This window comes from Hemicordylus capensis, chromosome 2 (assembly GCF_027244095.1).
Source record: "Hemicordylus capensis ecotype Gifberg chromosome 2, rHemCap1.1.pri, whole genome shotgun sequence".
Lineage (NCBI taxonomy): Eukaryota > Metazoa > Chordata > Lepidosauria > Squamata > Cordylidae > Hemicordylus > Hemicordylus capensis.
Genome location: NC_069658.1, coordinates 171,074,681 through 171,099,817, shown reverse-complemented (window position 1 = coordinate 171,099,817; position 25,137 = coordinate 171,074,681). Strand labels below are relative to the sequence as shown.

The 25,137-nt window shown below is 48.9% G+C and overlaps 1 protein-coding gene across 1 annotated transcript; it reads left to right on the top strand.

The window, feature by feature from the left end:
• LOC128347078 (uncharacterized) lies at window positions 1-24,891 on the top strand. Its single transcript, XM_053301156.1, has 19 exons — window positions 1-15; window positions 2,339-2,456; window positions 8,171-8,188; window positions 12,627-12,646; window positions 12,844-12,876; window positions 13,009-13,035; window positions 13,335-13,358; window positions 13,760-13,813; window positions 14,393-14,482; window positions 14,725-14,798; window positions 15,747-15,801; window positions 16,374-16,487; window positions 19,913-19,957; window positions 20,049-20,111; window positions 20,215-20,274; window positions 20,379-20,441; window positions 21,083-21,160; window positions 21,373-21,530; window positions 24,616-24,891. Exons 8-18 carry the CDS (start codon window positions 13,765-13,767, stop codon window positions 21,528-21,530), a joined length of 849 nt encoding a protein of 282 aa, XP_053157131.1. The 5' UTR covers window positions 1-15; window positions 2,339-2,456; window positions 8,171-8,188; window positions 12,627-12,646; window positions 12,844-12,876; window positions 13,009-13,035; window positions 13,335-13,358; window positions 13,760-13,764; the 3' UTR covers window positions 24,616-24,891.
• Window positions 24,892-25,137: the final 246 nt, after the last annotated feature.

Genomic DNA, 25,137 nt, shown 5'->3' with positions numbered 1-25,137 from the left:
GGTCAAAGCCACCAAGTGAGTGGTGGGTTTTTTTAGGAGGACTGGGTGTGGTGGAGAAAGCCTGTTGGAGGCCTACTCTTCACGATATGTATTGTGACCACAGAAAGGGTAGCCTCTGCTTAGAGGGAGATGGTTGGAGGGGCCAAGGAAAAGGTTGGAGTTGGGGCACAAAGGTCCTAGCCAATGGGGAGCTGACTAGGCAGAGCTCTGGATGGCAGGGGATTAAGCAATCTTGAACATTGTCCCTTTTAGGGAAAATTGCATCTCTGCTTCGCTGAGAGGAGCACATAAAGGATTGAGAGGAGAAAGCCTGAAACATAGATACATAAACTTTACTGCAGTCTTTGACCAGTACAGAAACATGAAGGAAAGAACATAATGTCACACCAATTATAATAGCATCGGTATAGTTTTACAGATATACGACGGCACAGTCAATTATTCCACTATATTAGTCATCAGGTGATGCCATATATTCATTGCTATTGAACCAAACTTAGCCACATGGTAAGTAATGTTGGCTTGATGATCTGACAAAAGAAATGAGACCACCTTCTCTGCCTGGTATATTCTTAATCAGGGGTAAAATTACTGACTCTCATGAGTCCCTATAAAAATTGCAGTATAATAAAACATGAATGTTCTGTATGGCCTGTGTATCATATGGGAAGTAGCATTCAGAATAGGAGACCTTACCATATTTACCATGCAGAACCACCAAGGGCAATACATCAAAGCGGGCCAGTACAAATGCTCTGCGATACTTAAGATTAATCAGAACATGACAGTAGTCAGCTGGCTTGGTAAAAATGCAAATCTCCATATATTGAGTCATTTCAGGGCCCTACTCGTCTCCTGAGGCTGAAACAGAATTTATTACTACAAGGGATGGTGATGTCCACTAGATCAGATGGTTTTAAAAGGGGGGCTGAGACCTACTGTTTGAGTCTGTGAGCCACATGTGACTCCCTGCTGCTCCCTAGGAACAAAGAAGGTTGGAGGTGATCATCTTGGTGTTTTGGTCCAGAGAGGCACCCTGAAAATGAGAGCTGACATATGTTTAGTCAGACAACACTTTATTGTGTTTATGATTTTGTTCTGTGTCTAGACTGTGGAGTGCCTTGGCTAAGGATTTGGCTTGTGCAGTTTGTGTACATCTCACTAGTATACCCTCTTTCCAGTTCTATATCTGCCCTTACATTCTCGGCCTACTCTATCTCTACTTGCCTCTGCTTGCCCTTTCACATTCCCTCCTCCCCAGTGAGGCAGAGGAGATGTTACTGAACATCCGGGTTAGGTAGCCTGGTGCGCTTACTGTGCTAGACAATCGCATTCACCAACCGGAGACCGTTTTCAAAGCTTTATTTGACTCTGCAGAGTGAAAAGCAGACCCTGGGAATCACTTCACAGAGCAGGGCAGCCCCAAGTAGAGTCTACCGGGGCTTTTATACAGATTGATACAGTCTGTAGCATAATCAACAACAACAACAAGCTTAACAGGTAGTACCTATGTTAGTGTCATCAATACTTTGTCTTCAAGTGCGCTCTCTCCTTATCAGTCACTTTTCTGCCTGTGATCAGTGTATCCTGCAAGAAGGCACAGCCCTTCGCATCTTTTTGCTAAATTCAAGGCTATTCCACTGCAGGGTGAGAAAGAGAGCAAATGGGACCTATGTGAGAACTAGCAGCACACCCCAAATGGAATAGACTTTGGCTCAGTTCATTCAAAATGGCACTGCTATGGCTAATTCACAGGTAACAGAGAGAGGAAATGGTTGCAATTGAGCACCACAGGACTGTAGCCGGGATTGTGAGGTGGGACAAGGGCACCCTGGCAAATTTTCTCTGCCTCCCTAAAGTTTTTACAAATAAATAATTTTAAGCTGCTATACTGAAATGTAATTGAGAGCAAAGAACTAAGGCAGCAAAACCCAAGGTTTCCCCCTGCCCTTGGCTATGGAGCTGGCACTTAATAAGAATGGAGTTCCAAGAGGGTATGGGATTACCAATGTAGCCTCTATCCTTTGACAGATTGCTATAACTTTTAGTTTGCAGAGGAGAGAAGCTCTGAGAGATGAGGTTGCTACTGATAGTTGCGGCCTCCTTTAATTCCTTTAGGATCTATGAGAATTAAGGTGAACTAGTCTAATCCCTGCTCTTTAAGGGTGAAAATATTAGGTGATATAGGTTTGTCCATTAGGGGGCGGCAAGTTGAATAGGGACTACCATATGTGTGTTGCTGTTTTTTTAAGTGCAATCCTCGGAGGATCCAGAGGCCTGCAGAAGAAGGCCCCTGCCTGGGCTGGTTGTTTGCTAAGCCTATATTTACTGCTTTCAGACTTCAAGAAGAGGGGGCAGCAACAACAGACTGTATCTCACAGCCACAGCCAAGAAAGAAAGAACTCTCCAACAAACAAGCCAGCAACTGCAACCAAAAACCTCCATTTGGGACACATGTGTGTGAGCAAGTCTCTGTGACTCTTTTTATTTTGCAAATTCTGTTTGTGTTAAGCAAGATAAACATCAAAGTGCAAATGTGTCATTTAATTGTTGTTGTAGTTGTGTTCATTTCTATGGAAAATTTGAGGAAAAGAAATCTCACAAGGCAAGATTACTCTGCCAATTGTAAAATAACCCATACATAGTGTAAAGAAAGTGTTCTACTAGGAGACAGGAAAAGAAAGACTCAAGAAGCATGGAACTAGGTCAGTGGAGAGAAGAGGAAGGAGAAGGAATATGGAAGAGATGGAGGAGAGGGGTTGAAATTATAGAGTTCACACAAATAAGATGTGGTAACGTTCACTAGCTTACAGATGATTCTGAAACAATTAGACAAATTTGTGGAGGCTGGAAAGTGAGACAAGGAGGGCCTGGGGAAGGGGCGAAGGGGCTAGGTAGATCAGTCTACCATCGAGGTGGTGACTTTCAGATATGAAAGCTGCTGTGATCACTTACATCCCTCAAACATACACACGAAGTGCCGTTTGAAGGTCTTGGAGCAGAGACTGGATCGTCAGCTGTGCTGGGGATTCTCTAGCTCCGGATTCCCTGCGCCATGCAGGAGATTGGCCTAGGTGGCCCAGGCCGACAAGGCCCCCTCAAACTCCCCCATTCTACACTCACTCCAGACAGAATCGACGCTTCTCCTTTGGTTACGAATATCTGAAGGCAGGCCTCCTGGTCTTCTTCTGTGTGCATGATTGGTCTCTGAATTATGATACCTCTTCCTTTAGTAGGATGCTTTTTGAATTTTCGGTTCCAAGTCAACCTCAGTGCTAAACTGCTGTTTTTTCAAAATGTACCTTCTCATTTATCCTCTCTACAGAGGAATTTAGTTGTTTCTCTCAGGGAACCAGTCAAGGCACAGAGCAGAAATCCTGTTTTTTTCTCTGTTACTTCAGTTTGCCAGAAACAGACCCATATTTTAAAAACAAATTCTCTTGCTATCTTGCAAGAATCATTGTTGGTGAGGCAATCTCTTTCATTGAATCTGAGTTTCCTTTTGATTTCAGTAAGACTGAAGGGCAACTAACTTTCTTTGGAAAGGAACAGTAGTGCATTTAAAAGTGTGAAACCCTGTCAAGTGCCCATTGCTCCATGCTGGCTGATGAACATTTCAGACTCACGTAAGGACAATGATACACACTGGCCGCATGCACACATAACACAAAACCAGAGGTTGCCGAACTGTGATTATTTTTTCTGACCATACCTCTGGTTTCAGGGTGGGATGCCCCCTCTCTCCTCCTCGGCTACCGAGGCCGCCTTCCAGTCAGCTACGTGCCACTCATGTCGCCAGATTGCGGGCTGGTAGTCAGCACATCATCAAGGTGGCTGCCACTGGCCAAGATCCCTGAGGGATCGTGTCCAGCACGGTCAGGCCTTTCCGACTTTGCCAGCCAGCTTCGTAAGGGCCTCGGCAGTTTAACCCCTTCCCCACTCTACTCACAGCTATGGTGGAGATGCCCACTTGCCATTCTCCTGGCCATGGTTGCCAAATATCCTGTAAAAGGATTGTGGCTGTTGTACGGAGAGGAGGATCCATGCCTCCCCTGGTGAGGGTCCTCTTTTGGCTGCCCCTGGGGGATGGTGGACTGCCTTCACAAGTCCACAAGGATGGGGCTTTTGGCCCCCTTCTTCCAACCCCCCTGCAAGAACAGGGTGTTCCTCTCTCTCCCGGCCTCGAGGGTAGAGTAGGCTAGGTTTCATACATACCTACCTAAGTTTCTCCTCACAACAAACCTGTTAGGCTGAGAGAGAAGTGACTGGCCCAGAGTCACCCAGCAAGAACCAAGGCTGAATGGGGATTTGAACTCGGGTCTCCCCGTCTCTAGTCCAGCATTCTAACCACTACTCCACCTGGCTCCCCCACGGTGGGGATCCAGTAAATGTTCAGGGGTGGCTGGGCAGGGGTGGTGAGAGAGGAGCCTCTGCTTCTGCCCCCTGCCCATTGCTGTGCAAAGTGTGAGTGCAGCTCCATTTAGGAGCCGTCCCCTCTCAGCTGCCCCTTTGCTGCCCAGCTGGTTCACGTGAACTGGGCTTGGTCCAGTTTGATTGTGGACTGAACCACCCCTGCTTCAGTTCAACTTCATGATCAAACCTTCGAAACTTCCCGGTTTCAGGTAAACCGGTTCGGTGGCGAATGGTTCATGCAGACCCCTACCCTCCACTCCTGGAGGCGAATCTGTGCCTCCCCCCCCCGCCCCATCACTAGCTTCATCCAGTCTTCCTAAAGAAGGGGTGAAACTGAGAGGGCTGCTGCATTTCTCTGCAGAGTCACCACGGCAGTCCTTGAGCCTCAGTCCTGGATGCATCAGGCCGTTGCATCTCCTGGAGACCGCAAGGAACTTTGCTGACTCCTTGTGGGCAGCTGCTACCCCCGTGGGCCCAGCCCCTCCCAGCCCCTACAACTGCTGGGCTCTGGGTCTGGCTTCCTCCTCCATGGTACTCCAGACCGTCTCCATAGCGCTGTGCCCAGCATTCCTCCAGTGGCTGTTGCTGGTGTCTATCATGGTTCTTTTATCAGATTGTGAGCCGTTTGGGGGCAGGGAGCCATTTTATTTATTCACTTATTCATATCTACGTAAACCACTTTAGTGAGCTTTAAAAATCAACAACAGGGTATAAATATTAGGTTGTCATCATCCCTGATGGAGCATGGTTGGGACAGCCTCAGCACAGGGAGCAATAGGCTGAGGCCATGAAGCGGTGATGGGTTTTTCTCGGGTCACTCATGGTGTGAGCTTGATGAAACACTGAAGCTAGGATTGGAGGGGGGCATCTGTTACTGGCAATGCTTTCCTGCCAGCTCCCAGGAGCCCCGCCCGCCTGCCCGCCCCTTGTATTTGAGTCTCCAGGCTTGGAGATCTCACTCTTGATATGTTCAGGAGAATCACAGCATCATGAGCTCTCCATTTGTGGCACATGGGGACAGGTCACTTAGTTGACAGTGGGCCAGTCACGCCTAGATTTTGTTGGAGATGGAGTTCCAGTGCAACCACCTTTGGCACCAACTATCCTAATGACATTGGGAGTAGAGACAGTGAGTAAGCATCTCCCTAGCTGTTCTACCTGTCTCTGCTCTATGACCCCTGATATGACTCTTCAGGTATTTCCTGTTGAGAGTCAGGAATCCCTTCCTTTCCTCTTAGAGAGAAGATGGAAACATCTCTCTCTCCCCCTACCTATTCATTATGTAGTTCTTTAGATTAAGGATTAGGTCTTTCCTATCCAAAGGTGTACTTCTCCAATAGATCTACTTAGTATTTTATTCTAAAAGAATCTCCATGTGTCTTCTCTAAATAGCTGCAGCAACTAAACTCTGCAAACTGTTCTGTAGCTAGAATGGGTAGCTTCTTTAGTGCTCTGCTAATTAAACTGGGGGATAAAAATTACAACCCCCAACATATTTGGCTGCTAAGAAGCAAATTGGAAAGGGGAGCAGATGCATGCCCTCCCTATGTTGGGATACCCTAAGTAGACCCCAGAAGTTAACTAAAGCAGGTGAACTTCCAGCCAAGCCCACTCTGCACTCCAAGCCAATGTGCCAATTAACTCAGCAGGAAGAATGCAGATAAGGCTCGCAGAGGTAAATCCTGCCCCCCTCACAAAAGAGGTGGAGTCAGCAATAAAGACCTCGAGGTGCACCCATACAAAGTACAGATTGGACCCACCGTCCATGCAGATTTCCCCTTCTCATGTCTATGCAGTAGCTGCTGCCAGTCAGTGTACTGAGCTAGGTAGCCAGTCAGTGCTGCTGCCAGTCAGTGTACTGAGCTAGGTAGAACAATGGTCTGGCTTGGTCTAAGGCAGCGTCTTCTGTTCCTATCCAACCCTGAGCAGGAGCCTGTTCTTTGGGTGAAGGCATGGGCATCACAAGAGGGCAACAACACATGTTGGATTTCTTTTTTCTTTTTTAATGAATTTTTGAAGTGTTTAGATTCTTTGGTGTCTTCTTGACACACCTTCATTTCTTCTGTTCATTTTGACCCCATTGCTTTGCAGGTGGGGGTGGGGAATTAGCCACTGGGTACTGCGTTTATATTTTTGGAATTTTTGAGGTGTTTATACTCTTTGGTGTGTAATGAATCCTCATAGGGATTCATTATGAGGAAAGGTTATTAGACACAAAAGAGCCTAAACACTTGCGGGGGGGGGATCCTAGAACATAAACTGAGTAGTATCCCACTGCCTTGCGGGTAGGAGTGGGGTGTAGTTGGCACATGGCAGTTGACAGTTGGCACTGTCAAAAAGACAGTCAAAATGAATAGAAGAAATGAAGGTGTGTAACGAATCCTCATAGGGATTCATTGAGGGGAAGTTATTCTACACCAAGGAATCCAAACACTTGAAAAATAGTGACTACACATTTTGCTCCATATCTCCACTTCGCCAAGGGCTAGAGCTTAGCTTTTTTTAAAAAATGAAAGCTGAGAATCTGGGGAAATTAATAGGAGGGATCTAAATCTCAATTCAATTCGAATCAGGCCAGGCGCAATTCGATTTGTCCTCGAATCTAGCCAATGGACCACAGGGGTGATTTGTTTTGTCTCCAAATCACCCCAAATCAGCTAGATGCAGGTACAAATAGATTTCTACCCAAATCAGTTTGCACATACCTATTACACTGACCCCAAAACCTGAGGAAAAGAGTGTTCCCGTGAAGACAATTCTTTTCTCTGGCATGGCTTTGCTCACTTGGCTTTTCCCCACCCCACTTGCATGTAGCTGAAAGGTCAGCTGTGCACCTGGAGGCTACCTTTAGCCACCCTGACTAATAGCCATTGAGGACTCTGTCCTCCATGAATGTGTCTAAACCCCTTTCAAAAGTCACTGACACCATCTTGTGGCAGTGAGTTCTACAGGTTGATTGCATATTGTGTGAAGGAGACTTTATGTGTATCCTGACTAGAGGTAGGGCTCCAGTGCCAAGTGGCAGAGGAATTTCCCCAACTAGGGAATTTCCCCAACTAGGGAACTTCAGCATGAGATTTGGGGGTGCAGGGAAGAAAGCAGGAAGGGGAGGACAAGTGATAGGGGTGACTCCACCTAGGTAGTTTGGAACTTTGATCTGCATCCCTGAGACAGAGATTGGATTCAAACCAAAACACAGCCAGTCCTTTACTACTGGCCACAGGATTCTGAGATCTTGGTGCCCTTGGAGACCCGCGAAGGTTCTGTGGGATGGTCATTCGCCACCATCTTCAAGAGCGCTAAGTTGGCTTGTTCAACTATTCTTAAAGATGGGTGGCTGTTTTGGCTGTTTTCAACCAAGGTAATGACTGGGATCGTGGAATGGCTCCCCTGTGATTGGTGTTGATAGATGTCCTTCCCTTGCCTGGGCTGTGAGATCCAGAGTCCAGCTGGGTGTGTTCACCCATCGCTTTGCTCTCCCCTCTTAACACAATTTCATCTCCAGTATTCATACCATGCAGCTTCTCCTCAGAAAGAAGGGGGCCCTCAGAGGTTGCCTGCTCGGGTAATTGCCATTTGATTTAGGCAATTAAGGTTCTAGGCTGTGAGAAGCAGCAGCACCCAAGAACCACCTGAGGATTTGTGGGGAAATGAGCCCTCCAGCTGAAGCTGGCTTCAAAAGCTGCCCCTAAGCATCCCCCCTCCATGTGGTTTCCATGACCCTTGCCTAAGCTTGTCTTCCTTTCTCTTCCTCTAGATCCTATGCAGAAGATAGGTGAGTTGTACTTTTTTCCAAATCTTGTCTGTGGGGGTTGGCAATAGCTTTATTTCTGGATCCCAAACTGCCTCTGCCCCGGGACCCTTTCCTTGGGCATCCCAGGTCCACTATTATATAGGGGGATGCTGTGGCCATGCAGGGAATTCTGATAGTCTGCATAAGAAGACATAAGGAGTAGGCTTGTGCATTTCGATTTGGGTACAAAACGTTTTGTGCCCGAAATTGGCAATTTCGGAGGTTCTGTAACCAAAACAAAACCAAGAATTAAAAAACAGAGATTTTTGTTTCCAAATCGAAATGACTGTGTTTCGGACAGAATGCTTTGTTCTTCGGAAAAGCATTGCAATTCTAATTGACTTCTCTGACTCTCTCCACTCCAGCTGAGGCACTGAGTGATTAGCAGAAGATAAGATATGCAAAAACTGTTGAGCATGAATAGTTTAGTTAAGTGTTGTATTCAGTGTGATTGAAATGCAAACTGACCTTGCAAAGGGATTTGGAAGACAGCACTTTGAGACAGAAATACCCAGATATCTTTGGGAGCTCAGTGCAATTCCAAAGCTCTTGCAAAAAGCCATGGTATAAATTGTGTGGAGAAGCTTTTTGAGAAGCTGGTTAGGAAAGTTCTGGAATTAAACAGGTTTTTCTTTCCAAAGGTTTAGAAAGAATCTCTTGACTTGTTCAGGGCTCTTTTGAAGAGCTATTTTGTTTTTCTTCTGATTTTTATGAGTTATAGTGGTGTCTAAGTTTTGTTGCCCAAGTTGAGCAGTCTAATGTGATTTAGGCCACAATGTAATTTGGTGGGACATGATGTCTAAGCCAGGGGTTCACAACTTTTGCCATTGCAGGGACAGGTCATCCACATGGGACTACAAGAGACAAAAGGAGGGGGGTGGGGAATACACCTGTCAATCTATTGACATCCCCAGGAATCTTAGTTGCTTCTCTCTTTCTTGTAACCATGATCCATGGTTTTGCACTTTCTTAAATGCAGTGCTGATAAATCTCAACAATTCTGAACAGTAGGCTGATTTGTTTGGGCTACGGCTCACTCCAGTTCAGTTAAATGAACATTTGAAGCTGTTCCATAGTACCAAGGCAGTTTTATTTTATTTTTTTTACATTTTATATCCCGCTCTTCCTCCAAGGAGCCCAGAGCAATGTACTACATACTTAGTTTCTCCTCACAACAACCCTGTGAAGTAGGTTAGGCTGAGAGAAGTGAGTGGCCCAGAGTCACCCAGCGAGTATCATGGCTGAATGGGGATTTGAACTCGGGTCTCCCCAGTCCTAGTCCAGCACTCTAACTACTACACCACGCTGGCTCATTCACTCTTCACTCTTTCAACTAGTTTATGTGGGGCTTCAGGGGCAAAACAGTGGGTTGGGTGGCAGTGCCCCAAGGGTGGTGCACCCAGATTTCAAATAGGGCAAAGGGCTGATTTCTTAGGAATTCTTGAGGTTTACACATCTTTTTCCCCATAGGGAATAATGGAGGTTTCAGCAGCCCCATAACTCCACCTGGGGGGCACTGGGATGACCCGAAGTGAGTGGTGGTGTAGTGCATAGAGGGTGCCAACCAACCCCCTGGATTGCTAACCCATTGGGGTACTGGGCTTTGTTGTTTCTAAGGTGTTGAGTTTTGATTCTCTGGTAGCCAAAGAGATTTTTAATGAAAAACCATGAATCTACTTTCATATGCTACCAGAGAATCTACTCTCAGAAACCTCTAGAACAGAACCCTGTACTTCATGGGTTGGCAACCCATGTGGGTGGTTGGCACCCTATGTGCACTACACGGCCACTTGCTTTGGGCCACCCCAGTGCCCCTCAAGTGGAGTTATGGGACAGCAGAAACCTCCATTATACCCTACAAGGAAAATCTGAAAGATACATAACTTCATTAATTCTTTAAAAATCAGCCAAATTCATCTGAAAAAATTGTGGTAGCTTCCTTGCACCAACTGGGCACTACCACCAACCACACTCCTTTCCCCCCACCCCGCGTAAAGCTATACTTTTCCTGAAACCTCCATCATACCCTATGGGGGAAATCTGAAAGACGCGCAAACTTCAAAAATGAACCAAAAACCAGCAGTTTGCCCAATTCCTTTGAAATTTTTTTTGGTAGCTTCCATTCATTGGGCACTATAATCCCCACCCACTCTTTTGACCACATGACCCATTTTTAAATCTGAATTAATTCGGATTCAGATTCGGATTAATTCGGATACAAAACAAAACTGGGGTGATTCGGAAGGCTTAATTGCGGACAAAATACAAAATGGGGTTGATTCGGATTTGGTACAAATCAAAACAGAAAAAATACAAAACACACAACCCTAATAAGGAGCCTTCAGCCAACCAGGACGTAACCCTGACCACATGAGGGCATCATTCATTAGGAAATTCCTAGAGGTTACTAAACTCCCAGCACAGTCTGCAAATAGAGTTATTTGCGCCAAAATGTAAGTTCTGTAATGTGCCCCACCGTGAAATGTCTCGGGCCAGACATGGTCAATCTCCAGGCCATCCTCCCTGACCCCACATAATATTACAGGCAGAAGACCACAGGAGATCTGTAAGACCTTTGTATGAACAGAATCCAGTTTCTGCAGAACAGATCATTTGGATGCTGAGGCATAGACATCGCAGCCATAATCCACAACCGATCTGATAAACCAATCTGATTAACCATCAAGTTTGTTTATCTATGTGCTACCTGAAATTCTCCTTTCCAATCTCACTTTACACTTGTTTATTGCATATAAAACGTGTGAGGCCCATTTTAGCCTAGTATCAAAAATAACTCCCAGGAACTCAAACTCCAAAGCCCTTTCGTACCATACAGTACTATACAGAAGTACCATACAGAAGCCAAGAAACGTTGCCCATTGATCACTTTCTTACCATACCCAAAGAGAACCAAAAGCCCCAAGAGGTACCCCATGTCCCCAGCTTGCATAATGTCTCATTTAATTTGCTCTCCGCCCAGTCAAGATTCCTACCATGCACCCCCTCAACCCAGAATTTGTGCCACAGATTTCCAGGAAACACCAGGAAAATGTTTCCCTGGAGGGTTTACACACAAGACCTTTACTGCAAATCTCATCCAGATTGGAGTGTGCCAGTCCAAATATTAGCTGCATTTATCCCGACATCTCTGCGGGCTATCAGGGCCCAGTACAGACATGACTCTGATTCCCCCTGAATCAAGGCTGTGCATTCTGGCTTAGCCCAAAGTATATCCAGTTTTCAAAAATCCTCTAGTTTCAGCAGCTTTTGGGGGAAAAACAAAACTCCAAGTCTTCTGTTGTGCCCCACTGCTTTTCCTTTGATGTGTGTAGTGGCCATTGCCAGTAATTAGGAGTTCTTCAAAACTCAGTGAAGGGGAGTTTGACAGTTATGTTGGGTATGGTCTGCTCTGAGTGATTTGCAATTGTGTTGGTGTTGGTGTGTGTGTGTGTGTGTGTGTGTGTGTGTGTGGCGGGGGCATTGTAGCAGATTGGTGAAATTCTGTGGAGGGAGTCCAGAAGGGGAGGGAGAAATTCCTGAGTTAAATGCAAGCACAAGCTGCGAAATGTGGGTCTTAATGTAGGCTTTAGATATGTGGAGTGGAGGCTACAGCTTGATGTAACCTGAGACCTTTTTGAAACCTCCCTGACTCTTAGATGGTCTGGGGTGTGTGTGTTGGGGGGGCGGGCTATGAGGTGATGAAGGCATTCACTCACAAAGACAAGTTCATTATAAAAATCAGCAAAGATTTGGGTCAGATTCAGCAGGCTTGGGTTAAGTGTTTTGCTGTTTGATCCACCTGCTTGGCAACACTCATCATCCAGATCTTCCATTCTTAGCTGTCAAACTAACAAACAACAACAACAACAACAACAAAAGCTCTCTTGCTCTCCTCCTCTCTGATGTGATTTGTGATTGGTTGGAGGAAAAACTCGGAGTAAGCCAGTGGGAACGCACTGGAGAAAGATCTACCAGGGATTGCGGAGAAGAGCCAACCCTATGTGAACTGTCCCTTTAATCCCCTGAATTAAATGTCTTGCGAATCTGCTGCGAAGCGGATTCGCTCTTCAGATACGCGACATGAAGGCATGTGTGAATAACTCCCTGCTGTGGCAAAGGGGTGCCTTCCTGTGGCCATTTATTGCACTGCAGATAGCTGAGGCTTTGGTGTACCTACTGTACTAATGACAAAGGGGTCTATATTTTCCTGGGGTGGCAAAAGAGTGCCCTCCTGTGGCCACATTTCGCTTTGCAGGAAGATGTATCATTGCAGGAAGCATCAGAAAGCCACCGCAAAGGATGATGGAGGTGGGCATGTTAGAAGAGGGGGTCGGGGGCACACAGCACTCCCTAGCATCCCTGAAAGATCCCTCAGTTTCCTGTGATTTACTAACAGGAATGTTTCTGTTCCTCTCTACAGCATTCCAGCTGAGGAACAAGGTACTGATACCAGTGGAGGCCCCGAGATCCTGGGTAGCAAGGAAAAGACCTTCTTTGCCCGATACCTTTGGGCTGTGTGTGGGCGAGTGGAGGTCCCCCTCTGAAGGGTTCTGGGTCTCTCATGACCAGGGTGGGCTTGGCTTCAGTTCGTCAGAATTGGCTCCATTCTGACATTCCACGTTTGTACTACTTTTCAGCTGAACATCGGGCGCCTTGTTCACCAGGGGAAGGTAAGACTATCTTGTGGGTCTCTTCTCCACCCCACCCCACCCGCCGCCATTGCCCGCTGTTGACTTCCAAGTTTTGCATCAGTGCACTGAGCACTTCATTCGAATATTCTGCTTTGGTTTTTCCCCCACCAGTGCACATCTGCCTCTCACCAGGCGAAGGTAAAGAATCCCTGCCCCCCTCCACCCGATCGGTGTTCACCCAGGGAAGCTGGTGATGCCCTTTCCCAGTCGGAAGTGTGCTGGATAGCTCCCCGAAACAGCCCTGGGTGGAAACATTCTCCTCTTCCCCCCGCAAGAGGTTGTCCTGGGCCCTCTAGTCCCCAGGGTTGGCCTGGCCGCTAACATCTGGAACCCCCTCCCTTTGAACCTTCTCATTTCACATTGCTTGTTCATCACTTGTACGTGGTGCAGGGCACGTTTAATTTTGACATGCTGTTTTTCTTTTCTTTTTTCAACAGTTCGCTTCCCCTTCTGTCTTGGAGGTAAAAAAGATCCTGTTGCTTCCTGCCCCTCCCCACACACCCCACTATTTAAGATCTGGAGGGGGCCCTTTTGCAAAAGGAGGCATTTGTCTACATGACTGAAGGGACATGCAAGGCAAACGTCTCTCTCTTTTGAGTCCAGTGTATGTTGAGGCCCACAGAGTCCAGAATGCCCAATTCTGCCCATTTTGCCCTGGAGGACTTCAGCCCCTCCTCTTCCTTGGAAACCTGATGGGGTCCCTCTGCCATAAAACACACAGGCAAACAGTCCCTCCGTGTGGGGCCAAGCCCTCAGAGCACCTTCTGGTCGCTGCCTTCTTGGCTGCGTATTAATAGGCTCCTGTGGCTTCAGACTTTTGATCATGGTTCCTCTCTCCCCCCACTCCTGGTCTCCAATGCAGCTGAGATGATGGGGAGCATGACCAGCCTCAGTGGGTCTTATTCAGACTCTTTAGGTAATGTAAAAATAATAGACATTTTTGTTTCATTCTCTCTCTTTTTTGACATTAGTATTTTTTTAAAAAGATATTATTAATTTATTGAAACGGCCATTCCATAGGTGTCTCTCCTTCCCTCTCCACAGTTACCCCCCCACACACATACACAAAGCTTGCCATGATGTCAACAGCCCAATCCCCCACCTGTGCCCCCTGTGGGTGCTCAGCTCCACAGGTGGTGAGGGTCTCTTGTGGGAAGTTGAGTGAGCTTGCTTAATAATGGCTAGTGTGAGCTATTTGGGGTGCTCCAGGCCTGGACGGTCTTTTGGGAGTTGATCCCGGCTTTTGATGTCCACTCCAGTGGATGGGTGGGTGGTGGATGCTGCCTTCTGGCCCTCCCGCTGGGGAGAGCGGCCCGGATGGTGAGCCCCCCCCTGCCCTTTGTAAGCCCTCTCACCCAGCACATGGAGGATGGCCAATGCTGTCCACATCGCTCTATCAGGGAAATGAGGAAGCGCGCGTGCGCACACACACACACACACACACACACACACACACACAGAGCAACTTACTGCCTTTGTCTTTCCCCCCATCGAGATTCCCAGATCTGCCAAGATCTCCCTTGCTTTTCGGAGGAGGAGCAGGAGGAGGAGCAGGAGCAGCAGCTGCATCACCAAAGCCATACTGGTATGACTTGAATGAAAGGGGTCCGCTCTGGGTGCAAAGTGAAGAATCAGGCTGCCCACTCCCTTGCACCTTGGCTGGCCTCAAAGTCAAAGGGAAGGTGGCTTACAGCACCCCAGTCTGAGCTGACCCTCCCTTCTCCCCCTCCCGGCCCACATGCAGGTGACTCTCCCGCACCGCCCCCCTCCGCTCGCAACCCCCCCCACCCTTCTCTATTCAAATACTAATCTGATCTCTTCTTCCAGCAGACAGCAATGGGGAGGTTCAACCTATCGGCCAGGCATGGGACGTCCTGGACACCAAACGCCGGAGAATAGAGGTGAGGCACTCCTTGGGCAAGCCAGGGAGTGACCCCTTCTTGCTGGTGGGGGTGGGAAGCCCTTGCCTTCCATCTTGGGGTCAAGGGGAGAACTGCCTTGACGGGGCCTGCCAGTCCTCGGTGAGGGTCTCCCTCCAAGCAAGCCGGTGTGAGGTTCAGGACGGGCAGGACATGAGAGCGATGGGTGCATCCTGCTGGGGTCAGACTCCAAGGCAGGGATTGGGGAAGAGGAGGAGGAGGAGGAGCTCAGCCAGGCAGGGTGCTCACACTGGAGGGGAGCTGCTTGGATTGAGAAGCAAGGTGTGGGGCCGGGCCTTTTTCTGCCTGCCTTCAGCTTCCATGCGATACAGGGCAATGAGAGAATGGGGTGGGTGTGTAGGGAGAGAGATGCAACCCTGCCCCCCCAGATGGGAACAGCAGAGAATAGGTTTGTACCTGTCAGAGTGAACGAGTGGGTCATATTGAAAAGGAGGGGTGCCTAGAGGGAGCAAGGGATCTGCGACTAAAAGAAAACTCCTCTTCAGCGAGCCAGCGTGGTATAGTGGTTAGAGTGCTGGACTAGGACCGGGGAGACCCGAGTTCAAATCCCCATTCAGCCATGAGACTTGCTGGGTGACTCTGGGCCAGTCACTTCTTTCTCAGCCTAACCTACTTCACAGGGTTGTTGTGAGGAGAACATTAAGTATGTAGTACACCACTCTGGGCTCCTTGGAGGAAGAGCAGGATAGAAATGTAAAAAATAAAATAATAAATAAATAAATAAAAGAGTGAGTCTGCCTTTTACCGCCTGCTTTGCATGCCCAAAGGCCCTGGTTCACCCTGTGGCATCGGAGAACTGCTGCCAGTCGGGGGGTGAGGGTGAGGGAATCTGCTAGCTGGGTCGCTCAGGGTCTGGCTTGGCAGAAGGCAGCTCCAGGTTCATCTCCCTCCTTGGCTTTCTTTTTGTAGGAGCTCAGGATGGAGCTGAGAAGGGCGACGGAAGCCATCCTGACTGCTGAGCCAGGTAAGGAGCAGGGCTCTGTCTCTAGAGCGCCCTCCACTGCCCTCTGGTGCGGGTGCCACTCCCACCACCACCACCCCATCTGCCTGTAGGGCGTTTGGAGCCCTGCCTTCGCCTTCCCCCACCCTAGAGAAGCTGGAAGTGCAGCTCCAATGCAGGGTTTGAATGGTGGCTGGAATGTGCAGCCAGTCTGGGGCAGAGAGATGCTGTGGAGGGTCTCGTTCTGTTAATGCTTAGACGTCTCTCCTACCTTCTTCACAGTTGCACCCCACCCAAACACACACACACACAAACACACATACACACACACACACAGACGCTTGCCATCACGTTAGCAGCCCCCTGTGCTCTCTGCTGCCCCAGGATCTGTGCATTGGTGCTCAGCTCCACAGATGGGCCTGTCCAGATGGAGGGCTCTTTTGTGGGAGGGGGAGTGAGCTTGCTCAGGACTTGCCTGCGTGAGCTATTTGCCAGGCTTCAAGAGGCACTTCGCACACACTCCATGGCAGCGTAAGGAGTGGTAGGCTTCTGCTTCCTTGAGAGTTAGAGCTGCCATCGTCTTTCCCCCCATCCAGTATCCCAGCCCCGCCAGCTGGAGGATAGACACTGCCATGGGGAGGAAGAGGAGGTGGAGGAGAAAGTAGAAGAAGATGCAGAGTGGCAGGACGGGGACCATCAGAACCACTATGGTATGATTTGAAAGGGGTCTGATCTAGGTGGAAGAGCAGGGGGGATTTGAATCGGAAAGCCAGTCTGATGAGAACAGAGCCCACAGATGAGATTGGAAAGGCTTATTCCGAAAAGTTCCACACTTGGACAGAATGCCTGTGCCCTGTACTAGCTCTGTGGCGGTGGGAGGAAGGACTGGAGGAGGGAGGGGGAGAGAGCACTGTGAAGGGAGAGTCCTAAGAGGATCAGTCCACCAATCACAGAAGAGTTCGAGCAGGAATGCAAGAATGGGAGGGAACCAGGGGCATGCCTGTACGCTCTACTTCGTGGCCAGCAGAGGCATAGTGGCGATGCCGATGGAGTCACATCTCCCTTGCACCTTGGCTGGCCTTGAGTCAAAGGGAAGGTGCCTCACAGCACTTAAGTTTTCGGGCTCCCACCTCTCCACCTTGCAGCTCTGCTCCAGGCAGGGTGGGGAGTGCGGGGGGAGGGGGTTCTCTCCATACTTCCCTCCTCATCAGCCCCAGTGTGTTTATTTCTCAACACTCAGACCCTGCCCTGTCTCCCTGCCTCTGACCCCTCTTTCTTTCCGTCCGTCCCTCCCTCCCTCCAGCTGCTGCCAATGCCTTTGGAAGGCCAAAGGCCCTTATGCCACTCCAGGATGTGGACAAGCTCTCCTGGTCCGCTGGACCACTGCCTCTGGGAGGCGCCATATTGTCCATGGCACTGGGCCCGGCCATGTTCCATACACTCTGGGTGGCAGACCCTGGAGTCAGTAAGTCAGTGGTCTTCCCTCTTTCCCAAGCGGGCGCCCCTTGGGCAAAAAGACCTTCAGTGTGAGGGCCATTTCCTATTACTGGGTGGACCTCCACACAGGGCTGCACTTTTCTCAGTAGTGGGAGGGCCCTTCAGGAGAGATGGAGGAGCCCTCTCTTAAGAGCTCCTGGAGGGATGCCCGGGGACCCCGTTGGAATGTTATAGGCTTCCTCCGAACATGGCGGTCTGGACAAATGGTCCCTCCTGGTCATGCCCCAGCCTACCCTGCTGGTAGCAGCCCTCTTTGCTCCCAGCTGGGCTCGTCCAGAGGATGGGTGCGTCACTTGTCCCTCGTGTTCAGCCGGACAGTTGGCTTTTTCTTTTGAAGGTGTGCTGGATACAACCCTGTAACAGGCCTGAGCAAAGGCTCTATTTCTGAGGAAGGGCGGGGGCAGGGCTGCACAACTTAGGCCCTTTGGCTGGTTTTGGAATACAGATCCCATCATCCCTAGCCACAGCTGCCAATATGGACGGTGGGAGTTGTAGTCCAGCATCTGCACGAGGGTCGAAGTTGTGCAGCCCTGGGTTAGGGCGATTGGATGCCAAGTGGGATAAGCAAGGAGCCTGGAGCCTTAACAGTTGGGCCCAAGGGAGGGATTTTGGTCGATCCTGTTTTTCTCACCCCTCACCTGGGATCCCTCCAGGGTGCTTTTCAGATTGCAAGCTTTACACTGGTAAAAAGTGGTGTAACCTGTGTCGTCTTGCTGGATCGGGTTGAAACCATGCATAAAGGGTGGTTTCAATGGTCCGTGGTAGGGCTGTGGTAGGCCACAGCTGTATGGCTGTCCATTGCAATGTGTTTTCCAGGCAGGGGCTATTCAAATTTCCCTTAAAATGTATTCTCCGCTCTTTCCTCCTGTTCTATTTTAGGCCAATGGGGTCTCAGAGGGAGCGAGGCCCCCCCCCCCTTGCCAATGACATGACGAGGTGTTGTTTTTAAAAAAAAAAAAAAAACAATTCTTGGTGGCTTTGCAATAAACTGCCAGCAGAGGGAGCAACATTCCACTTTTCTAGCTTGCGCAAACTTGGGCAGAGCCCAGAGCCCAGCACACATCAAAGCATGGGGCGGGGGAGGGCACCAAGGGTGCTTCTAGGAGCAAAGTGTGTGCATTTCACCAAGAACCCCCCTGCCAAGAGATCCATGTGTGCAGAACTCACAACTTACTGGGGCCAGTTTCAGTCCCTCAGCTCTCCACACAGCAGGCAGCATCTCCAAGATAGGCCTGAGAGAGACTCTTGCCGGCAACCTTGGAGAAGCCAATCTGGGTAGATGCTAATACTGAGCAAGATGGACCAATGGCCTGACTCTGTATAAGGCAGCTTCCTATGCTCCTAGCGAAGTCCCTGTGTTCCCACACAATCCACAGCCTACAGCCAGGCCCTAAGAGTTTGTCATCTTGGTGCTCCCACCGTTGATTCCTGAGTAATCTCAGTGGTCCTGCTGTTCCATTGTGCTTGTGCAGAGCGAGCTTCACGGACATTTTTGAGGCGGGAAACATAAACAGAGAGTTCCTGCCCTGCACAATTCACTTGGCAGAGGCACAATATGTGGGATTGGAACTAATTTATTGGGTGCATTTGTTACAGGGCTAATTCTTTAGTACTGTGTGTAAAACAGCAAAAGCAGCAGCAGCAACAAATATTTATATACCGCTTTTCAATAAAAGTTTCCAAAGTGGTTTACACAGAGAAATAATAAACAAGAAGGGAGCGCTACCGCTTTGAAACAAAAAAATAGTTCCGACTGCTGTAGTCCACCCTTGCGCAGGGGCACAGTTTCTGGAAGCACACGGTTTCCTGGGTTCTCTTTGCGCAAGTCCCTCGCTTCCTTGAGAAAATGGCGGCCAGGAAAGGCCAGGCCTGGCTCCTTGAGGAAGTGGAGTGCATGCTCTCCCTGTTCCTCAGGAAGAAGAACAGATGCCGGTCAGTTCATGGGCAGCTCCTGCCTCCCCTCTGAGGCCATATCCTTCAGGGTTCTGGACCAATCACAGATACGGTCCAAATTTAAGAGGCTGAAGGCCTCCTTCTGTGATGCCCTGCAGGGCTTCCAAGGTCCATCTGCCCCCCCCCCCCCCGCACTACTGCACCATGAGGCAATTGTGGGATCTGGCAGGGAAGCCAACTGGGAGTATAGGTGCCCAGAAAGTACGTGAGATTCACTCTTTGCTTTTGAATGTTGGTCTGGGCCCTTGGCCCACCCCACTTAACAAGAAACCCATCAGAACATTTAGAGATCAACATTCAACCAGGAAATGGAATGCAGAACTGCCTGGCATGTTGCCACCTATCCCCCTTTCCCTGCCCTCTCATATATTTTTCTGAAAAAGAGTGCTGTCAACATGCATCCACTGTGCATCCTGCACAATTTCCCACCATCTTTGGTCTTGATTCCCATATGGTTTCCTTGGGAGGGGTGTCCACAGGGTGAACATCCTTCCCCACCACGGCCCCTAATGCACACCCTCAAATGTATTCCATGGCTCCCACAGAGGCCATGAGTTGGATCCTGCAGCTACAGATCCAGCTGTACCCTGACAAAGTTGCTCAGAAGGGAGTGGGCGGGCTGGGATGCTGCATTGCAGGAAGTGCCTTCCACAAGGCCTACATTCATGTTTGCTCTTTGTTGCAGCAGTGAGTGTGCAGCAGGAGGAGGCCACAGGGGGCACTGCAGAAGGTGAGCAACGGCCGTTCAGGGGCCCATGAGGTAGATCCTGCTAGGAGAGTGGGACCACATTAAGCAAACACTTTCAATCTTTCCCATGCAGGTCAGGAGGAATGGAGGCTGCACATCCAGGCTTTGGAGGCGCGAGTGGAAGCCCTTGAGAATGGTAAGCAGCAGCTAGGCCTCCCCTCCAGATGTGTGCATAGGCTGGGATGCTACATTGCAGAACGTGCCTTCGACAATGTCTTCTTTTCTGCTCTTTATTGCAGCTGGGCATGCAGAGGGGACTGCCACCATACAGGGCACAGTGGGGGCAGGCGGGGCAGCAGGTGAGCAATGGCCGTTCAATGGCCCATGGGATGATCCTGCTGGCTGTGTGGCCAGGAAAGTGGAACCACGTACAGGAAAAACACCTGCAATCTTTCCCTTGCAGGTCAAGAGGAATGGAGGATGTGCTTCCAGGCGCTGGAGGCACGGATGGCTGCCATGGAAGATGGTATGTAGGAGCAAGGCTCCCCATTCCCTCGTGTGCACCCCCATTGCTACACAATGTCACAATTGTAGGGGTATACACTAAACTGGTTTGCCCGGATGTCTAAACTGGACCCAAACCAAACTGGGCACGTTTGCTCTTGTGACCCTGATCCAATCGCCTGGCTCGGCTCAAATTCGAGCCAGTTCAGGGGTTCTAGAGTCATATTCGCCAGGTCTGCCTGGTCTGGCGGTGGCCTTAGGGGTGTCTCCAGCAATTTCCCCGGTCTCTAAAATGGACCATTACGGCCCATTTTAGAGCAGTTTTGGCCCTTTCCGTGGTGGCGGCAGCCATTTGGAGGCCGCTGCGCGTGCACCCTGGCCATTTGTGGACCCGGTGAGTTTCTATCTATCTATCTATCTATCTATCTATCTATCTATCTATCTATCTATCTATCTATCTATCTATCTATCTATCTATCACTCTAAAGCCCCGAAACAGGCCCCAAGCCAGCCTGGGGGTGGGGTCCAGTTCAACCTCAAGCTGACCCAGGCCTGGTGCAGTGCGAGGGCGAGCCTTTGAGCCGTATCAGTTTGATGTCGAACCGGTTCGAGGTCGGGCCGGTTCATACACCCCTACATAATTGTTCTAATTTTTATTCTCAGATGTCGAAAGAAGGGTGAAAGAGGCCATGGACCACCACTTTGAGGAGCCGGAGAAGAGTTTTTGTTATGCCAAGGAAGGTCAGCAAAGTAACCCCTATCTGTAGCACCAGTAGAACCCCCCCGCAAACCCCCACAACCTCTCCCTGGTCCAGCACTCTGTGGGCACTTCCCAGGGTTGTGAAAGGGGAGGGAACGATGTACCCAGTGCACAGCTGGATTTGCGGACGGAAAGGAGTGCATACCTGAATCATGCCTCTGACCTGTGCATTCATTTCTTGCTGCACTCTCAGAGGAGCCTCCAGAGACTGCAGGTCCCAGCCTTCCTGAGTGCGTGGAGGAGTTGTTGCAGCCGTACATCAACAAAATTGAGAGGCTGCAGAGGGAGAACACTGCCCTCAAAGAAAGGATGTGCTGCTTTGAGGCGGCCCATGGCCAAGTCGGGGAATGAGTGAGTAGTGTGTACTTCATTAATCCTCTTCCTTTCTCTGCCAGTGACAAGTTCCTGGAACGTTTTCTCCTATTGCCTTGCAGAGTCGCTGCAAATCTCCAGGCAGCCATAAGTCCATGGGTTTGAGGTTTTTTGTTTTTTCAGGCACGTATTTTTTTGTTGCCAGAAAGGACAGTCATAAGTCCCTGTCCCCATTTGTAGGGCAGCCACAAGACTCGGTGTTTTCTTCCCCCCCACTCTTTTTTCATCGATTTTTTCCTTTTGTGAAACACGTTTATTTTCAATTCGCCATAAGTCCTTGCCAAGGGGGTGTGCATTTCTGCAGACTGCAGACTGCAAGAGGTGTAGCAAGGGTTCTGTCACCGGAAGTGTGACCTTTTCCAACCCAGGCCAAAGAGGTGAGGGCATTCATCTGGGCGTGCAAATGGGATTCCAAACCACACACTGCATCGTGCTCATTGGGCACAACCCCACCAACTCTGTCTCTAATGTCCTCCCCCTGCTCAACAGTGAGGGCTGACCCTGTGTGGGTTTGTCTTGAAGCCTTGGAGGCAACTGCAGTGTGGGTGCCAGGGGAAAGTGGGGAGGTTTCTGTAAGGGGTCAGTAAGCGCACATTCTGTGTCCCCACAGACACTCTCTGTTAGGGCTCAGTAAGGGACATGAATCATTCTCAGAATCATTCCCACGGAGGACTGCGTGCAGGAAACAGCTCCTGTTGACAGGGTCCTAGGCAGATACCTGCAGAGGCGTAACTAGGGAAAACGGCGCCCGGGGCAAGCACTGAAATTGCGCCACTGTCCAAGCAGGAATGATGGGACTTGTAGTCAGCAATATCTGGAAATCCCTGTTAAAAGGAACACTGTACCATCTAGACTAGAATACTGTACCATCTAGACATGGTTGTTGATCAAAACCTGAAAACATGAGCCATCTCTGTAAAAGACTTAGAACAACAGTCAGGAGTTATGCGAGGATTCCAAGTGTCATTTTCTCTGTCTCCTCTCATTCTTTAAAAAACATGACTTTGTCCTAGAGGATCACCTGCCCAAATAGCCACTAGCAAAATAGGGGAAGAAGAAGGTGGTGGGGTGTGTGTGTGTCTATAAACCAGTGAATGATTCCTGCCAGCCTTTGTCTTATGATGACTGTTGGCTCATGATGGGGTATATGTGCATTCACCACACCAGTGCTTACTTTGACACCAAGAGGGAGGAGGATACATTAGTTTGCCACACTAGACAGAGGAATTTGCAACAGGAGCAGATAGCCAAGTTCTGCCAGGGCCAAAACCAGCCCCTGCCAAACTAAGAAATCTTTGTAATTTGCCCCTTCCCTTCACAAGCAGTGTGCTGTTCTTTTATTATTGACTCTAACTCTCAGATATCCCAGTGATGAATGGAAAATTCAGGGTCAATTTACAAGAGACACATTTTCTATATGGAAGTTTCTTCTGTGCAGGTGCTGTGCAGAAACCCATGTGTAGTGATCAATACATATGTAACTATTCCGCCAGGGGCATAGCAAGGTTGGAATGGGTCCAGAGACAGGATTTCAAAATGGGCCCCCAGACCCTCAAAGTCCAGGGCCTCCACACACCCCAGGCCCCCAAGGATTCAAGTCTGATATTTCAAAATAAGTATGCTACCTGGGAATACATTTCACTGAATACACGCATGCACACTTCACAGTATATAGTGATATACATTGAGTACTATATATTTGTGCTACTTTTAATGCCTAGAACACACTAGCAATGCTAATTATTAAAATGGACCCCTTGCTGCAGATTAGCAAATGATACTTTCAACCATGCAGGGTGAGCCTATGTTTGTTTTCTCAGAATTCTGAACAAATTCAGGAAAGTTTGATTCCAGGAGTCTTTTCACACCAGGCTTTTAAAGCCCTTTAACACACATCTCCTCTGGAATAGAGGTGCTGCATTCACATGTTGGCCAGATTTACCCTGAAGTCCCTGCAAGTTATTGGGGAGCAGTTCACACACAAGAAAAATAAAATAAAATAAAATAAAATCACAACACATGCTTCACAGTTCTCACTCACACCTTCTGGATTGCAAAACAACTTGAACATAAGAGCATTTATGAATGAATGAATGAAAATAAATAAAATATACTTGTTCCAGAAGTGTTTGTAATTTTCTGACATGAAACAAGCCACCTATAGGCCTTTTTTGATAGTTTTTGTTTTTAAAGCCAGCACATTTTCCAGTCTGTTTTAAATTAAATATTCAGAGACTTCTCAGTCTCGCCCCACCCCCCCATATCAAAGCCCTATGGCAAGCAGATCCCTATATATGGGGGTAACCACAAAAAGGAATTCACAGCCTACCTAGCAATAGCTGTTCTGGATGGTCTGGTCTGGGCAGAGGGTCTGCTGCCTGCTTCCTCCTTCCTTCCTTCCTTGCTTGGGGCCTACTCGAGTTCAGGCTTCAGGGAGGCCTACTCGGAGGCCTCTCTGGAAGCCCCGCCCACCCGCCGATCAGCTGAGAGGCGGGGAGAGAAGAGCTCTGCAGTTTGCCTTGCCGATCCTAGGCCTCTTTGCCGATCAGCCGGAGCTGGAGGCAAGTGGCTGAGGGGCCCTGGGGCTGGGCAGGTGGGCAATGGGGTGGGGGTGGCAGGGACTGGTATGGCGCCCCCACCTCAATGGCGCCTGGGGCACGTGCCCCCTCTGCCCCCCCAGTTATGCCTATGGATACCTGCTGTCTCTTGCTTCCAGATCTCTCCTGAAAAAGGCAGGGAGTGTGGTGGTGATCAGTGTATCCCATGAAACTACATGTTTAGTTGCAAGTTACTGTCCACTTCTGGCCCAACCACCCATTGGTTCATTGAGCTAAGTACTGCCTACACTGACTGGCAGCGGCTTTCAGAGGTTGCAGACTGGCGTTTCCCCCAGCCCTGGAGATGCTGCCAGGGACTGAACCTGGGACCTTCTGCATGGAGGGACAGGTGCCTCAGCCACTGAGCATGGCCCATCAGAGAGGGAACCCAGACTGACACTCCTAAGTTCCAGATGCCATGAGCAGCATCCCCTGCCAATGTAACTCTTTCTCTTTTCTTTCTGCAGGAAAGTCCAGTGCACATTGGACTTGTGCAATGGTCCACTGCACACTCTTCCCATGGTCTGGACTGACAGCACAGCCCAACAGCCTCAGGAGTGGACAGTAACTCGCAACTAAGCCCCCTTTGCCCTTGCCTCCCCTTGCCTCCCCTCTCATTGTCTTATACTGCTTTTTATTGTTGTTTTTTTCATTTTTAATCTGGATTTTACTGTTTTATACTCCCCTTTTAATCTTTTCTGTGCACTGTTATAATAGAAATAAAAATATTTTTAGTAGTTTTAGTTCTTTAGTATTAATGTGCATATATGTAATTTTTATCTATTTTAGCTTGTCTCTTTTAAAATTGCCATTATCTTTAATTTTAGCCTTGTCACGATATCTATCATTGTATGATCACCTTTATCCTCCTGTATTTTTTAACTTGTATTCTCTTTAAGTCCGTTTAGTATAACCCTCGTTTAAATGTAATTTTATGCTGGTCTCTGACCATAATAAAGGTTGGTTGATTGATTGATGATTAAACATCA

Coding starts and splice junctions, on each gene's coding strand:
- LOC128347078 (XM_053301156.1), top strand. CDS start 13,765: ATGATGGGGAGCATGACCAGCCTCAGTGGGTCTTATTCAGACTCTTTA. Junction 19,958..20,048: donor CACAGGGGGCACTGCAGAAG/GTGAGCAACGGC, acceptor TTTCCCATGCAG/GTCAGGAGGAATGGAGGCTG. Junction 20,442..21,082: donor GATGGCTGCCATGGAAGATG/GTATGTAGGAGC, acceptor TTTTATTCTCAG/ATGTCGAAAGAAGGGTGAAA.